This window comes from Trematomus bernacchii, unplaced genomic scaffold, assembly GCF_902827165.1.
Source record: "Trematomus bernacchii unplaced genomic scaffold, fTreBer1.1, whole genome shotgun sequence".
Taxonomy (NCBI): Eukaryota; Metazoa; Chordata; class Actinopteri; order Perciformes; family Nototheniidae; genus Trematomus; species Trematomus bernacchii.
Genome location: NW_022987733.1, coordinates 1,368,789 through 1,379,899, shown reverse-complemented (window position 1 = coordinate 1,379,899; position 11,111 = coordinate 1,368,789). Strand labels below are relative to the sequence as shown.

Sequence of the window (11,111 nt, the reverse complement as noted above, 5' to 3'; positions counted from 1 at the left end):
AAGAAAAGGGCTTTAAGAGAGGGAGAAAAACCATGAGTTGGAAAAAATAACCAATTGGTATTATTTTGTCTGGTACTGGGGTTGCAAAAGGATTAAAGATATCTGATGGATAGTTTCGCAACATTACTCTATTTTATTAAATATATATTCAATTGGTGTGATTTTTCCAACCAAAGATATGAAGTCGGTTGATACCAGTATTGTTCCTCCTGCAATTTGACTATTGCACTAGTTAGTATTAAAGTTCAGTAAAGTGTGTGTGTGTGTGTGTGTGTGTGTGTGTGTGTCTGTGTCTGTGTGTGTGTGTGTGTGTATGTGTGGTGTGTGTGTGTGTGTGTGTGTGTGTGTGTGTGTGTGTGTGTGTGTGTGTGTGTGTGTGTAGGTTTATCGCTGAGTGTCTTTCAGTGTGTTTTTTATGTTTGTGTTTCTGTGTTGTTCTGTCTGTCTGCTTGTGTGTGTTTCTTTCTGTGTATATATGTGTGTGTGTCTGTGTGTCGTTATGTGTGTACAGTATGAGTGTGTTTGTTTTTCTGTGTGTGTGTGTCTGTGTGAGTGTGTATGTGAGTGTGTACGTCAGTCTTTCTGTGCGTATGAGTGTGTGTGTGTGTTACTCTTTCTTTGTGTGTGTGTGTGAGTGTGAGTGTGAGTGTGAGTGTGAGTGTGAGTGTGAGTGTGAGTGTGTGTGTGTGTGTGTGTGTGTGTGTGTGTGTGTGTGTGTGTGTGTGTGTATTAAAAAGCATAATTTCCAACACATCTGCAGACGGCCTCCACATCTGTATTATGTTGAAAATATAATTATAGCACCAAATGGAAGTCATAATTCAACGTGTAGACTCTGAAGCAGCAAACAGAGAACCGAGCACCTGATAGGAACCCACTAACATCTGCCGGGAATATTTATACTCTCTGATTTTCACTTTATTTGCTTTACTTTGTTTTTTCCTTGGTTGTATCGTGTTACTAAAAGTCCCCAAAATCTGACCCTGAGGGACACTGGAAGTTTGATAGAGGAGGGGCAGAAGGTAGAAAATACTAAGAAGGACTTTAAAGCTGAAACTGGGCTTTAAGGGTATATTTCTGCAGGGAGCCACGTGACTGAGCAGGGGGATACATACACTTTGATTACAAATGGAAAAGTAAAAACAGCTTCTTTTACATTTTTAAGTCAGGTTTTTGTTTTTGTTATATTAGCAAAAATAAACGAATGTTAGAAATATAATATACATAACAAAAAATAAAATTACTATAGAATAAAAACATAAAATAAATGCAGGTACAAATAAATAATTGGGTGTATTATATATATAAAAAAAAAATGTAATAATATTTTTTTATATTAGAACAATACAATAAAAATAAAACATGTTAAAATTCAAATATAAAAATTATAATCAAATACTTATATAATAAAAACATTAAAGATAAAACCAAAAAGTCACACTTAATTTTTTACCCGTCTTTTTCTAGTTAAGCTTAATTTACAGGATGTCTCAATGCAGCACCTTTCATTGACTTTGTGTTGCATATGCTGAATAAATAAACTTGCATTGCCTTACAGGAAATAGAATAACATAAAATATAATATATATAGATCTTATAACGGTAACGGTACATCCACACGGCAGCATCGCTTCCCATTCACTTTGAATGGGGCGACGTCACGCTTTGCCGAACTGCATTGTGGTTCCGTCGCTTTGCCTGCGTTGCTCGCTTCAAAAGTTGAGAAAAGTTCAACTTTTCAAGCGTCGACGGAAGCGTCAGCCAATCAAATCATATGCCAGTATAAGCTCTAGCCAATCAAACCGCGTGCTTGTGTGTCCGCCGGGGCGGGAAATTAATGTGATTGGTTGTTGGTCGAGCTTCAGACACGCCCACCGGCAAGCTTCAACGCGACGCTGCCGTGTGGACGTACCGTAAAACATGCATTGGTTCAGGAAGTTCAAAGCTTAGCGAACAGCAAAACTGTCGCTGTGGTTAAGTTATTTTGCATATCTGGGACTCATTTCATGTTTCTCATGATGTATTTTCCTCAAACACACACTGTTGCACTTTCCAAGCCAATCAAAAGTATCCTATATCTGCTAAAGTCACATCCTGAGTCACGTCATGTGCACAGGAGCCGAGTTTAAAAGCTGGATCGTCTGCGGAGCTTTGGCAAAAACCAACGGTTGCATCATGAGCTTACGTCAGACGTCACAGTTTCAGTCTGGTTTGATGATTAGAGGAGGACAAGACAAAGAGTGACTGTTGGTGTGTGTGAAGCCAGAGGGTGAGTAACTGACCAAGCACCATGTCTACAGTACACTGAGGTTTCTGTGTTTGTCTTACGGATTATTCACCTCATTCAATACTTGTCCTCAGCTGCAAGCTTCTGTATTGCAGTTTGAAGAGTTTATGTACCTGAATGAACAGTATTTCACATATTGTGTGTCCCCAGATGTGACCCCTGACAAAGGGTGGGAGACGTACTCACATCTTATACTTTAAATGTAGTAATTATAAATAAAAGCATTCTTTGACAAGCCAAAGTCCTGCATTCAAACTCGTACTTGAGTAAAGCTCAATAAGTATATGTATAAGTATATAGAATAGGCAGTTTTCTTTACTGGATTTACTGCAAGAGCTCCAAATGATGACGAAGAGGATGTGGGAGGCTGTGGCGCAGTGGATAGTGCGCTGAACTTCGAATCAGGGGGTAGCAAGTTCGAGTCCCACTGCAGTCAGCATGTCGTTGTGTCCCTGAGACACTTCACCCCAAATTGCTCCTGTGGGGATTGCCCACAGTATTGAGTATGTAAGTCGCTTTGGATAAAAGCGTCTAACAAGTAACATGTAATGTTCTGCGGAGGTGGAAAAGTTCTCATATGTGTTTTATTTCAGTAAAAGTAGTAGAACAAATACTCTGTTGCAAGTAAAAGTTCTGCATCCAAATCTGACTTGAGTAAAAGTGCAAAAGTATTGGCACACAAATACACCTAAAGTCTGCAGGCACTTGGTTTGAGAATGTATGATTATATGACCGATTAGTTAGTACTTTCAAATCAGAGTTTCTCAGTTTAGAAGCTAGTCTAAACAATTTAATTAAATAAATTACTCTAGTAAATGTACTTGATAACGTTTCACTACCGCCCTGATAGTTGCTTGCTGTTTGTGTGGGAAAGGAAGCTTTGTGGAACTGTTAAACACATTTAAAATCACAATTGTGTGTGTGTGTGTGTGTGTGTGTGTGTGTGTGTGTGTGTGTGCGTGCGTGCGTGTGTGCGCGTGCGCAGACAGAGTTTATTTGAGCAGAGGACCACTGTCTGGGTCCGATTCTCACCACAGCTGCAGTGATGTCAGCCGTGTGTGTGCATTTGATTTAGTGTGTACGATATATGTTCGTTCTGTATGTGTGTGTGTGTCTTTTTATCATTTCCTCTGTGATACACACAGTCACCACGCAGCCCTGTCCTCCAACAAATCATGTTCTTATGCAGCTAGTCTGCAGCTTTAAACGGTTCCTCTGAGAGGCACCGAGTCCAGGTGTGGATGTCTGGATAAATGTTATTCTTTGCAGACACATCTGTCCAACAGTGTGTAATTAAACATGAACATGTTTTATCATAATAAGATCTTTATCGTAACTAGGATTTGCCGAGTGGATGTCCAATCAGTGTTGATGGTAAATTAGTCGGTTAAAGGTCCCATGTCATGGCCATTTCTACTGATCATATTTCCATTGTTGAGGTCTACTAGAATAGATTTATATTGTGCAATTTTCCAAAATCACATTGGTTTCTCATACAGCATCTCTGATAGTATGTGTATTCACCAGGTATTCCCAACTCGTCTATTACCAGCGTTCAGGGAGCTCTATGCAAGTCAATGGGGACTCCCTGTTAGTTAGCCAGGGGATCCTGGTGTGTGAGGTGCTCCACGGATTGGTCCATTTGGGTAATAACCGGAAAAGCATGACATGGGCCCTTTAAAGCTTTATTTCTAAGAGCTAAACCTGCAGCGTCATTTGACATTAAACTGATGTCGTTGGTTGGAAAGATAACTACAGGATTTCACTCTTTGATTTGTAGTCTCTAACCTCTGAAGAGCCAGAGAGCACACGATGCCGCTCAAGAAACAGAACTTCATAAAGCGGTGGTTCGTTTTAAATAAAGTTTACATGATTTATTTGTATCTTTATATTTGACATTTTACTTTTAATGTTATATACATATATTTATTGTATTTTTTTTTAATGAATTTTTTATTTAACTTCATTCTAAAATGGAGCATCTCTCACAAAATCTAATTTCCCGGGGAATCTATTTGTTTGTTTGTAGCCTTTATTTATCCAGGTAAAAAATCCCATTGAGATCAACGATCTCTTTCACAAGGGAGACCTGCCGCACATTGGCTACACATGTAACAGAAAACAAAAAGGACACAATTTACAAACGTATTCACAAAGACAGGTACCAGGAGTATACCAAATATCACTTCATCCAGCTGTGCTTTAAAATGATGCAGGGGAACCAAAACGCTCATTTCCAATATGTTTTGCAGAGTGTTCCAAGCTAGAGGAGCAGCGCACATAAAAGCTTTAGTGCCTAAAACAGTCCTAGCACTTGGTACATGTAATAAAAACACATCCTGGGATCTTAGGCAATAGCTACTTGCGACTCTCTGTGATATCAGTGAGCAGATGTAAGGTGGTAGTTTACCCAACATGGCTTTATAGATGAACATGTACCAATGACTGAGCCTCCGTACAGTAAGTGAAGGCAGACCTGCCTTGGCATACAGGGTACAGTGATGAGTAAGTGCTTTACAGTTAGTAACAAATCTCAGCGCACTGTGATAGGCGGCATCTAACTTGATCAAGTAATGGGCAGGTGCATTCATATAGATCAGATCACTAGTCCAGCACAGGTCAAAAGGTCACAGAGACTAGCCTTTTCCTGGCCTCATGTGACCTCATAAAACACTGTTTTCTCTCTTTTGTGTCCAACAGCAGAAATGGCATCCAGGTATCCGAGTGCAGAGGATGTTATGCAGAGTTTTGGATTTAAAAAAAATAAGCAGATAAAGTCTGAGCGCAATGCATTCTGGTCCATGTAAGCACTTCCGGCAGAAATCCGCTTTCTGGGTAAATAAAGCACGCACTGAGGAATGCAATGATTTAACTGCGATTATTGGTTGTACACTAATTTGACGTCAACATAAAAGGTGGCAAACTTTTATTTTACATTTCCAAATCAATACAATATTAAACAAATAAATAAAAATGCTTTGACCAAGGGACTTTTTGTACCAGATGTAATAGATGGTATCCCTAATATATATAATATTTATAATCACCATTATACACACAATTATGTGAATAAACACATCTGAAGAGCCTTGGGCTTTAAGTTTAACCTTATGTTTAATACACACTGATTTTGTTGATGAAATGTGTCCAATTATTAAGGGGTGTGTGAACTGATGTTTCATTATTAATGTCCTTAAGTCCGCCTCTCTTTTCATTTTTCTGTCAGAAACATGGTAGTTTACGTTTCCCCAAGAATGTATCTGGCGGATGCATATGAATATAATCTGCAGTTATGAGTTGGAGAAAAATAGTTCAACGTGTGTGTGTGTGTGTGTGTGTGTGTGTGTGTGTGTGTGTGTGTGTGTGTGTGTGTGTGTGTGTGTGTGTGCGTGTGTGTGTGTGTGTGTGTGTGTACTACTGCAGGGCCTCTAAGCCTACTATAGATTACAGGACATCCTATTCTGTATCAAAGCACACAAACTCAGACGGACTAAAACAAACACTGACTGACGACTAGGAACACTACTGTGCGCGCGCGTGTGTGTGTGTGTGTGTGTGTGTGTGTGTGTGTGTGTGTGTGTGTGTGTGTGTGTGTGTACATGCGCTTAAACCTGCAATGCAATGAGTTTCCATATGCCAGTATGTGTGTATGTGAAATGTGAGCATAAAAGGATATAAATGGATATTTATATTACTCTATACAGTGAGGAAGTGTGTATGTGTGTCCAGTACGAGTGCGTGTGTGTGTGCGTGTGCGTGTGCGTGTGTGTGTGTGTGTGTGTGTACATACTCTTGCCAAGTATCGTGTTACAGGAACATAAACAGTAGGCAGTGGTCTCTTCCTGTATATACAGTAGTGTGTACATGTGTGCGAGTGTGTGTTGGAATGCATACAGTTTAGTTTTGATTATGTTTGCATTTCTGTGTGTAAGAGAATATTGAAATGGAAAATCCATAATGCAGAAAATATATGTTTATGTGCACATCTACATGACTTGTTTGCCTTTTTATATATAAAGTGTGTGTGTGGGTGTGTAAGTGGAGAGGGGAGAGGGGGGGGGGGGGGCTCTATTCTGTCCAAACCAAACACTCACCTTTTGGATTAAGCTCTGCAGAGAGGAAGAGGAGAGAGAGTGAAAGGTTAAAAAGGAGAATTCAGACAGATCACAGACACAGAGGTTGTTATAAGCAGCACTGGAAGACTCTGATGTTGGAAGAGAGGAGGGGATTCCCTGGGAAAACCTCCTTCTCCCTCAATGTGGAAATACACAAACACTCTGGGTCTACTTTGTCCAGCCTCCCACACACTTGGAAAGTACCACAGGAGGAGAGCGGGGAGCCAAACCAATCCTGATTATGCTAAGATGTGCAAATCCAAAATTAAACTTAGAATAAAAATCAGTCTGACAGAACGTGGAGAAAAGACATCTATGGTTATAAAAGTATTATTAATCCTTTACTGAAACCACCACAGTGACGAAAACCTTTAGTGAAACCACCACACTCAGGAAAACCTTTATCCAAAAGGGTAAGGGTATATTCATAAAACACTGTTCATTTATACATCTGATTGTTTCCCATATGTTAATAATTGCAGTATACAGTATTTATTCTACTGTACAGTATTTCATTTTACATTTTTTTTAATCTTATTCTATATTTTCCTGCAACGTACTTGCACGGTTACGTATATCTATTGCACTATTTTAAGTATTTTCATGTTTAGTTACTTGTATGTTGCATTTCTTAACCTGTTAAGCCCTGAGCCTGTTTTTCAGGTCTCAGGCTCGAAAATGACATTCCCAGAACAAATGACCATATCTTCCCTTCTAAAAGGGTTAAATTAATAATCTTTATTCTCAAAGTAATGATAAACCTGTGAGTTGGATTTAGAAAAGTCAGAATCAATATAGATGTTTTTTATTTTAAAGAAAATCCAGATTTTACATAGTAAAAAACTGTAAATTATAGTGTCCGTCCAAAAATTCTTTTTTACTTATAGTGAAAATTACCCTTGGATGATGGGTTAGTAGACTAAAAGCTTTAGGAATCCAAAGTACAACATATAATAAGTACCCTGTATCAAGATTGATGCAAAACAAGTGAAATTTGACCTTTTTAGAGAGATTTAGCCAAAAACCCCACTTCTGGGGTCATTTGGGTGGATTTGACCTATCTCTGGCCCCCCTTGCTCGATTTTGATGAATGAAATCTCTTTATAACCGCTAGAGCCAATGGAATCGAGGGAACGTTATATACACACCAACACGTTAACAAATAAGGAGTGAGAGTGACGAGTTACCAAAACCGGAAGCTGCATACACTCTGGTGGCTACCATTAGCAGCTAACTTTTCCGCTCCGATTTTTACATAAAAAATGGAATTATGGATTATAAATAATTTGTTCAAAGGCACAGGTACATTATCAACCTATGGATCAACAGTTGTAGCATTTTCTTTTTCGTTTTAATGCCATTGAACACGTCTTTTGACCTAATTGACAGCTACGGTGAGACGATCTGCCGTAAAAGCTCCGTAAAGGTACGTGTTGTGATGTCTGTGTTTGCTTCCCCTGTCGCAAGTTCGGATCGCTCAGTGATGATACTATACCTAAATAATCAGTGGAGTCTCAGCTTTAATAGGCTATATTGTATGTGCAGCTACGATAAGTAATAAGGGTATTTTTATCTTGAATTGTGTGCCGCAGTGCGCTAGAATGTTTTCGCTCAGGGGTCATTTAGACGCTTCTTATGAGACTTGTGTTTTGTTTTGGTAAAAATGGTTCATATCTTCAGTTAGCTGAGATTCTTCCCGTTAATCTGGTGCTACACATTAATAGTTTCATAAATGTTAAGAAGCCCTGAGACATTATCTCGAAAACAAAACGGTGGGAGGGGTCCAATGGGGGGACCGCCGTGCTTAAGAGGTTAAGGGCGCCTGAGACTCACTTAGATGCGGCTGCTGTGCATATGACAAAAAAAGCTTTTGAATCATTCGAAAACTGTTCACTATATAATCAGCCGTTTAAAAAAACTGTTTATCATTAAATTGTAAGATTTAAATAATATTTTTAATAATTGATGTTGTGGCCTGTAGAAGCCAAATTGATGATTCCATGGAACAGGCCCTACTCTCCCTTTTGTGGTATTTCTCTTTCCTGTAGTGTGTTCAAGAGGTTTTAGAGAGTAAGAGAAAAATAAAGAGCTTTTTGAACATTAAAGCATGGAGACATGTCCCAGTAGAGACACTACATACTGATATACACCTGGACATCAGCAGGAGAGGACTCTTTAAAGTAGAGACACTACATACTGATATACACCTGAACATCAGCAGGAGAGGACTCTTTAAAGTATAGACACTACATACTGATATACACCTGGACATCAGCAGGAGAGGACTCTTTAAAGTAGAGACACTACATACTGATATACACCTGAACATCAGCAGGAGAGGACTCTTTAAAGTATAGACACTACATACTGATATACACCTGGACATCAGCAGGAGAGGACTCTTTAAAGTAGAGACACTACATACTGATATACACCTGAACATCAGCAGGAGAGGACTCTTTAAAGTAGAGACACTACATACTGATATACACCTGAACATCAGCAGGAGAGGACTCTTTTAAAGTAGAGACACTACATACTGATATACCACCTGAACATCAGTAGGAGAGGACTCTTTAAAGTAGAGACACTACATACTGATATACACCTGAACATCAGCAGGAGAGGACTCTTTAAAGTAGAGACACTACATACTGATATACACCTGGACATCAGCAGGAGAGGACTCTTTAAAGTAGAGACACTACATACTGATATACACCTGAACATCAGCAGGAGAGGACTCTTTAAAGTAGAGACACTACATACTGATATACACCTGAACATCAGCAGGAGAGGACTCTTTAAAGTAGAGACACTACATACTGATATACACCTGAACATCAGCAGGAGAGGACTCTTTAAAGTAGAGACACTACATACTGATATACACCTGAACATCAGCAGGAGAGGACTCTTTAAAGTACACTACATACTGATATACACCTGAACATCAGCAGGAGAGGACTCTTTAAAGTAGAGACACTACTTACTGATATACACCTGAACATCAGCAGGAGAGGACTCTTTAAAGTAGAAACACTACATACTGATATACACCTGAACATCAGCAGGAGAGGACTCTTTAAAGTAGAGACACTACATACTGATATACACCTGAACATCATCAGGAGAGGACTCTTTAAAGTAGAGACACTACATACTGATATGCACCTGAACATCAGCAGGAGAGGACTCTTTAAAGTAGAGACACTACATACTGATATACACCTGAACATCAGCAGGAGAGGACTCTTTAAAGTAGAGACACTACATACTGATATACACCTGAACATCAGCAGGAGAGGACTCTTTAAAGTAGAGACACTACATACTGATATACACCTGAACATCAGCAGGAGAGGACTCTTTAAAGTAGAGACACTACATACTGATATACACCTGAACATCAGCAGGAGAGGACTCTTTAAAGTAGAGACACTACATACTGATATACACCTGAACATCAGCAGGAGAGGACTCTTTAAAGTAGAGACACTACATACTGATATGAATCTGAACATCAGCAGGAGAGGACTCTTTAAAGTAGAGACACTACATACTGATATACACCTGAACATCAGCAGGAGAGGACTCTTTAAAGTAGAGACACATACTGATATACACCTGAACATCAGCAGGAGAGGACTCTTTAAAGTAGAGACACATACTGATATACACCTGAACATCAGCAGGAGAGGACTCTTTAAAGTAGAGACACTACATACTGATATACATCTGAAAATTAGCAGGAGAGGACTCTTTAAAGTAGAGACACTACATACTGATATACATCTGAAAATTAGCAGAATACCTCATATTTTAAACATTGAAAAACCTAATTATATCCAAGGATGCTTGTAGCATAAATACTATTTTATGATTGGACGATGCAATTGTGATTGTTGTTATATTATTATGTTTCTATATGAAGTAGTTTTGCCTGTGGAAAGCAACACTAAAATCCTCTTTTATCTCAAATGTTCAGGATTGTTAGCGGTGTGCCAAACTTCAGAAAAAGCAGTAAAGTAACTCTGAACTATAAAAATAAGACTCAGGTTCCAAAAGTGCATTTTTCCTTAAAAAAGAGCAAGCATATTTTATCCCTGCTCCTCAGAGCCAGATCTCCCAGCTGCTCGGGGATTTAAACTGTCGGCCTCCTGCTTCTCTAAACTTTAGGCTGTGGCGATAGGAGTCTGGCAGATTAAGCTCTGATTTGATTGGTTGAAGAGGATTTCCTGCAAAGGTGAATGAGAAGCAGATGGCAGGTGGCGGGCCAATGGAAAAGGCTCTGAGGTGCTGAGTCAGAAAGTTCAAGTTATTAAACTCCATGAAAGTCACGCTTCCCTACTGCTGCGAGAACTCTGCAGCAATATCTATTCAATATTAATATGTTGATATGTGTGTCAAGCAATTAACAATTGTGTCTGTAACAATGCTAAGAATATCCCCTTAGAATCAGATCAGGGTTATTGCAAAGTAGGTAAAATAAATTGGCTTTTATGTGTAATAGTGAATACAAAATATCTGCAGTATTTCAGAGATAAAAGTGGAAAGCTGTGACGTGTTTAAAGAGAACAGAAATGTGCAACATATAGGTACAAATCGTGTAGGTACAACTCAAATTCAGCATAACTAATGGGGATTTATTGAATACCTAATTCTTATTAAAACGGGTGTCTTGGTTTTTGTTTAAGAAATGCTCGCAG

At 39.0% G+C, this 11,111-nt stretch overlaps 1 protein-coding gene across 1 annotated transcript in view; it reads right to left on the bottom strand.

Moving 5' to 3' along the window:
• The window catches only part of bbs9 (Bardet-Biedl syndrome 9), a 186,893-nt gene that overhangs the window by 112,413 nt on the left and 63,369 nt on the right, over positions 1 to 11,111 (bottom strand). The window contains 1 exon segment of the mRNA XM_034145825.1: positions 6,382 to 6,396. Coding sequence (XP_034001716.1) covers positions 6,382 to 6,396 — 15 coding nt within the window.